Raw genomic sequence first — 6571 nt, forward strand, 5'->3', positions numbered from 1 at the left:
TAATTTCATTTAAGAAGAAAACAAGTTTAAATTGTAGAAAGAAGAATCCCATTTTGTTAGTAAGCACAGGTAAAATGACAGAGTAATTCTCTTTCAACTTTTCCCCCAAACCCTCCTTTTCCCCCTGCCTTAACTTATTAGATCAATAGGGAGCTTTCTTCTATGAGAGGTAATACACTTTGCAGGAAGCTCACCTTTACAGCCTGCTGATTGCCATCTATTTTTATGGCCCCAATGAACAGCCTCACCTTCCTCCCTCCTCCAATCCAAAATGTAGATTAAGAAAAAAATGATAATAAACCTTGGAAGAAGGTGACTTAAGTCTTTGACTGGCACCACCGAGGTGACCCCTTTGTGCTTCAGTGGCCAAAAGGACCAGGACCGAGAAGAGAGCTAAGCCAGTGTGCTTCCTGAGCCAGCAAAGAGAGCAAGGGAGGCAGGGCAGCAAAGGTACAAAGATCCTTCTGAGATGGGGGAGGTGGAGCCAGGGAAAATAATGCTCAGGACGTGAAACTCTATTGGAAGACAAGAACCTTGATGTCAGGGTCTTCAGCTGAGTTTCTGAGCTGATATGAAGAAAACAAATGCTCAAACAAAGCCCCAACAAAACCCATCCAATTGCAGAACTTGTGATCAAGCGAGGCATTTTCTTTCCAAAAGGACCTAAATGGTTAAGCGGCTCCTTCCTGGCAATTAGAGTAATTAGATAATTAGATTGTGACTCTGTGGGTAAGAGATAGAAGCCTGTCTCGGCTAAGTACACTTGGTAGCAAAACACGTTCAGTTATAAAAGGAGCAGTTCTCAGTTTGCAGGTATCTTTCAAGTCGCATGTAAAAATTAACAGAAGGAAACTGTGCTGTTAGTACGTTAGGTTTAGCCGACAAAAGAGATTTTTTGCCGGGGGGGGGGGGGGGGGGGCTCCACCAGAGCTTGCACTCCGAAGTCGCACTCCCGGTCCCACTGTCAACGCTGAGCTTCCGTCAACAGATTGTTATTTAAGCCAAGGCGTTTAGAGCACAGTTCCGTGGTGAATAACCTTTAAGGTTACGTTTGCCTTTTCCCTGCTCCTCGCAAACAGTACGGAATCCGCGAGCGCATTTGTTGGCTGTAAAGGTGTACAACAGCAATTTTTGCAATGACAGTGCGGAGAGGGAATATGAGATCTGTGTGCTAATGAGCTGACACTGCAGAGGCTGGGGCGGTGTAGTGTGCAGTGCACTACAAGTGCACGGCAGCAAGACCCAGGAGGGGACTTCAAGGCAATCAGCGGGATTTCCTGAGGAACCAGGACAACAAAGTCACACCACGGGACCCAGCAGTCTCCTGATAGTTCCATACCCTTCTCAGCCTGAGAATGATCAAATTGGTTTGATTTTCTCCCCTAAATGCTAGATCTGTAACTTGCAAAAAAAAGGTGTATGCGTTGTTTTTCATATGCACTAATAATGTGTGTGCCTGTGCATGTCTATGTCATACATGCTGAAACTGGTTTAGCCTCACCACCATTCTCTCGGCATTTGCCCGGCTAAACTGCAAAGGAAGGCAGTAAACTCTATTAATTCCTATGAAATGGGAGCGTGTGCTCTAAATCAGATGAGGCTGTCTGCGAAACTTCAATTCTCTTCTGAGCTAAGATCCCAACTGAACCACCTTTCAAAGCCAGAGAGGCTTTTATTGGCCTCTTAAGGCACAGAATGAAGTTAGAGTCTGTCTTAAGCAAACCTCTTGAGGCTTGTGCAAAAAGGCTTGCTTGCTAGTAGAGTCTTTAAATAACTGGTGCCTTAGATTCATTGTAAGAATGACTTCTGAATACATTGTATAGAGCAAGGTGACAATGCAGAGGCAGAGCAGAGGGCAGGGGCATGTGCTGAAGGCTCTGCTGTTTGTTTACCGGCATATTTCTGTTTACCTGCATTCCTGTGCCCTAGAAAATACATGCTTGCTTTGGGATTGAGGTTGCAGAAAAGATCATGAGTTGAGCGTAACTCTAGCCCTAAAGAAAGCTGAAACCAGTAATTTTGCAGGACAATAAGTAAGAGTCTTTAGTTTTTGCTAACCCAGTTCCACACTGAACTAGATAGGAGGGATAGATGACCAGATTTGGCTTCATCTGAGGTTTCCCCTAGATTTTCTCAGCTAGGAAGACCAGGGGATACTGGAGTTATTTGTTTCCTCTGTGTAGTTAGGTAATCTAATCACTTAGAGGAATGGGATCTGCAATCATTTGCTAGGTTCAAGTGCTGTTAGAATTGTATGCATGTATATGAGATATTTGATTTGTGCTCCAACAAGAAAAAGAACAATCAAGGCTATGGGGGAGACAACAGGCATTTCTACGGTTCCTCTGCCCCCTTGAACGTCTATTTCCAGAAGCTAGAGTTGGGCTAGATAGGTCTGTGTCTCACACTAAGCCACCAAGCAGCAGCTTCCAGGAGACAGCTTTGGCATCTGACTGCCATTCAACAATTGTGATTCCAGGTGGGACTGTTTCGGGGACCACAGAAAATGGGAGCTTTTCTCCTCTGTGTTCTGAGCTAGCTCAAAAGTTGGAGAGTGCAACAGGCAGCTAGGTGCATATCACTGACTTCTAGATAGTTCTCCCACATGTGCTGTGTGGTTGTGCGTGTGCACATGTGTATTTGCATAGCAGAGGAGGCAGTTCCCTTAGTGCCTACTAAGTCTTACCCCTCCTCTCACACTTTCAAGTGTTTAACCATAGCCTGGCCTTGTAAGTAATAGTGCTGTAGATTTAAGTTCAGATTTTGATCCTTCCCCATCATTGTTTCTTCATTGCTCTGAGAGGTAAGGAATTAAGACAATTAAACACCAATATGGATGAGTTATTGCCTGTTCCTAAACCTGAGAGTTTCTCATGGCGAAGATCATTTCCTGACTTGTTCAGGTAGGATTCTAATAGCCATAGACTTGTGAGTGTCAGACCAGTCTGATCATAAGAACAGTACTCAAAGCGTTGGAAATCAATCATTCCTGAGAAGCCAACTGGATCTCTTAGTCCAGTGTTCCTCAGTGGAAAGAGAATGAAGGGAGATGAAATCCATATTATTTGTTGTTAGCACAGCCCTCTAGTTTCATGTATTTGCTTTTGAATCTGTTCTAATTGATAATTTGGAGCCTGCATCTGAGATTCAGCCTCTTGAAGCAATCACAGTGCAGTAGGAATAAGAAGCAGATATGCTTTGTAAATGCTGGAGAGAGGACGTTAAGACACAAGGTACAGCCAGACATCTTGTAGCTTCCACACTTAACCAAAATAAATAAATTTCTTTTTTTTGTCCGTATTGGAAAGCCAGAGTGTCAGATAGTATCTCAGAACATGTCCATAAAAGGATCTGCACCGTCAGCTGTTTTTTTCTTAAGGCAGGTAGCTGTTACATGTTTTGAAAAGTACATCTTCACTCCCTCTTCCTTTCAGCCCTAGTCTTTCAATCCAAAGAAAATGTGCTCTTGCCAACTTGTTTAGTAATTGCTAGGGATTACATGTCTTTTGAAATGAAAAGATTTGAGGAAAGTCATATGCAAAGTTAAACTTGACCAGACACAAATACCATTTATCGAAATGGAATGAAACTTCAGATTTCAAAGTACACCATCCAGGGAAATAAGACATACTTTGTTAATTCGCATCATTTGGGAGAAACTTTTAGTGAAATAAAGTAAACTTAGATGAAGAACTCGGCGTTTCTCATAAAACATTCAAGTTAAAAAAAACCAAACAAGACAAAACTAAACAAAAACCTGTGTCCAACAAGCAAGTAGTCATTCGAATTCCTGTGATTTTACATTAAAGTCACCCATTTGCACAGAGATAATCATTTTTGGTACCACTATAGATTTCAGAAATGGTTTTGGGGCTGAGGAAATCCTCCGTTTTAGTATTCAGTGTAGCTGCTTCAAGCCTCTCCCCACAACCAGCCTCTTGCTCTAAATTAAGAACTGTGTTGTCCTTAACAATTGTGTGTGTGTGTGTGTGTGTGTGAACGAACACGCACAGGAGTGCGCACGCGTGTGTCCACACTCTCATGCGCTGGCACAGAGAGGATTGGCTTTCCAGAAATTCACCTGAGATCTGTTTCCCCTCTTCCTTTCAGGCTGACAGCATTCATCACTTGCAATCAGTTTGTAGTCTTATCAGTTCCTATTGGAGCTCTCTGGGTAGGACAGAAAGAGGCCAGGGAATCCAGCCCCATCTTTGCCTCAAGGTCACTTGTTCACAGGGTTCTCATATTTTGTTCCTATGTGTCAGGCAATCATCAAACCCAGCTCAGTCCTCCCACCAGACCCAGCTTTAACACTTAAGTATTGTACGCCCTGCATTGACTCAATCAAGGAGCTGCTGTTGCTTCTTTTTTAAATCCTATCTGAAATTTCCCTGAACAACCATGCTATTTTCTTTCTTTCTTTCTTTTCCCCCAACAGAAAAGGGTGCGGGGGAGGGAACACCAGTTTAGCAGGGAGGAAAGTGAAAGTTTTGCATCAAACATAATTCATCAGAGTTTTGCCCACTGCTTTTAGCCCCGCAGCAAAATCCTTCAAGGTTGATTTATGCAACGTGAACCCAGGATTGACTCCTGCCTCAGACTGCTTATTGAGGGAATTGCCCCCTAAGTGCACAGACACCGTAGACCCCCATGCATCACAAACAAAATGCAAATGAGGTCCTCTAAGGTCCCAAAGGGAGGCCACGCTGATCTACTTACAAGCATTAGTCACAGAAAAACTATTGGAGGAATCCAAGTGGTCTACGTGGTAATTCAAATGGAAGGGTTTCTCAGTGGTGTTCTGGTTGGTGTTGTATAACTGCACGGCAAAGCGGAAAGCACTGTGCTCCTGCACCGTGTTTCTCATGAAAAGTCCACCTAGAAGCAAAGGCAATCAAGATTTGGCTTTTGTCCCCCCACTTCAGGATGAGTTACAAAGTAGCAAACAGGAGATGCCAGGCCCCTCAGTGTGACTGGGAAGCTTAGGATTGATTTTCAACCTGTGTCTTTTCAAGACTTATCAACTCGGATCTCCACTGTGAAAAACCTGAGTTTTTCTACACCCAGGAAGCTAGAGAGAAGGGAAAAAGGAGGGAGGGGGAGCTGCTGGAGGTGAGATGAAGGAACTAAAAGTGGGACTTGGTTCTTTCTTAAGCTAGAGTCTGCCTCCAAACCCTGACTCCAGCCCCACCCCCACCCTGATCCCCACAGCTGGTTCATTTTTCTTTCCTGGGGTACAGGGTTAGGGTTGGAAGAAAAGCAGTTTCATTCCCATTGCTGTCCCAACCCATTCCCCATGAACCACCTTTCCCCATGACAATACAGGGGATTACTTCAATAAAAGCAACAATTCTAACTTCTCTACTTGTAAAAACAGGCAGAGGCGGGGAGAACTCCCTTCCGGCTACTGGAGCTGGTCTCCAGACAGACACAGCAGCAATTCATGAATCCCTAGTCTGCGTGACTTCCCTGCTTGCCCGACTCCTTGTGTCACCCCCACTTCCTACCCCATCCTCCACCCACCCAGCTACTTCCTTGGTCTGGGGGATTCAAAGTGGGTTCCGTCTCCTCTAACACTATCCTGTCTCACTGAAGCCAGAGACACGGGACAGGGCGACCAGGGCCCAGGTTATGCGTCCTGGCACGGCCAGACAGGCAGTATCACCCTGGGACAACTTCCAGCGGCTGCAAGCATGCCGTGGCAAAGTCCAGAACAGCGAGCAGAAGAGCCGCGACTCTTAGCCTCCTGCAGCATCCCAACCTCCAGTTTGACTCCCTTGCTCCTTGGTCAGCTCAGAAAACCTGACCACCCACCCTCATTAGCCCCAGGAGACCCCCTCTCTCATCTCGGATGCTCCCCATACTAGTCGATTCCTTGCGGCTCAGTCCCCAAGATCTCTGCTCAGTCCCCAATCTCCAGTCACCGTCCCCAAGCATGCAGGACAGCGACCCGCGCTGCGATAGCCCCAGCCCCACTAGGGTAGTGGGTTTCAGATGCAGAAGAGCCTGGCCCCTCTGGCTGGATCTGGAAAGCTTACCTATGCTGATGGTGTTGGGGAATCCTCCGTGAGAATGACCCAAAAGCCCCAGGACTAAAAAGAAGACCGCCCGGAGCACGCTTTGCCCCATTTTCTTCTGCCTGTCCGTGCTACGCCTAAAGCGAAGCTGACAAGAGCATGGGCGCAACTCGGGAGTCGTCAAAATAATAACAGAAAAAGAAAAAGAATTCGCTGGCTCTTACACCCCCTCCCCTCAACTTGCTCTCGCTCGCTCACTCTTCCTTTCCACCCCACACTAATCCTCCTCCTCCGCCGCCTCCTCCCCTCTCTCTCTCTTCTCTTCTCTCTCTCTCTCTCTCTCTCTCTCTCTCTCTCTCTCTCTCTCTCTCTCTCCCTCTCTCTCTCTGTGTCTCTCTCTCTCCTCTCTTCCTCTCTCCCCCTCTCTCTCCCAGGATCTCTCACACCCCCTTCCCACCCCCCCCACCTCACTTCTGTCTTCACACCAATCTGTAAGGCTGGTTCATTGGCTGCAAGCTGGGTTCCCCAAAGCGATTTCTTTGAGAGAGACAGAA

At 46.1% G+C, this 6571-nt stretch overlaps 1 protein-coding gene across 3 annotated transcripts in view; it reads right to left on the reverse strand.

Annotated features, from left to right (window-relative positions):
* Gria3 (glutamate ionotropic receptor AMPA type subunit 3) overlaps window positions 1–6322 on the reverse strand; it is a 287651-nt gene extending 281329 nt beyond the window's left edge. For 2 of the 3 annotated variants that reach the window (XM_057760501.1, XM_057760500.1), the window contains exons 1-2: window positions 6039–6322; window positions 4720–4878 (exon numbers count right to left, since the gene is read on the reverse strand). In XM_057760501.1, coding sequence (XP_057616484.1) covers window positions 4720–4878; window positions 6039–6129 — 250 coding nt within the window. In that variant the 5' untranslated portion in view covers window positions 6130–6322. The remainder of the gene's footprint in view (window positions 1–4719; window positions 4879–6038) is intronic. The other variant, XM_057760499.1, reaches the window with a different exon arrangement.
* Between the last annotated feature and the right edge of the window lie 249 nt (window positions 6323–6571).

Source organism: Chionomys nivalis, chromosome X (assembly GCF_950005125.1).
Source record: "Chionomys nivalis chromosome X, mChiNiv1.1, whole genome shotgun sequence".
NCBI classification, from domain to species: Eukaryota; Metazoa; Chordata; class Mammalia; order Rodentia; family Cricetidae; genus Chionomys; species Chionomys nivalis.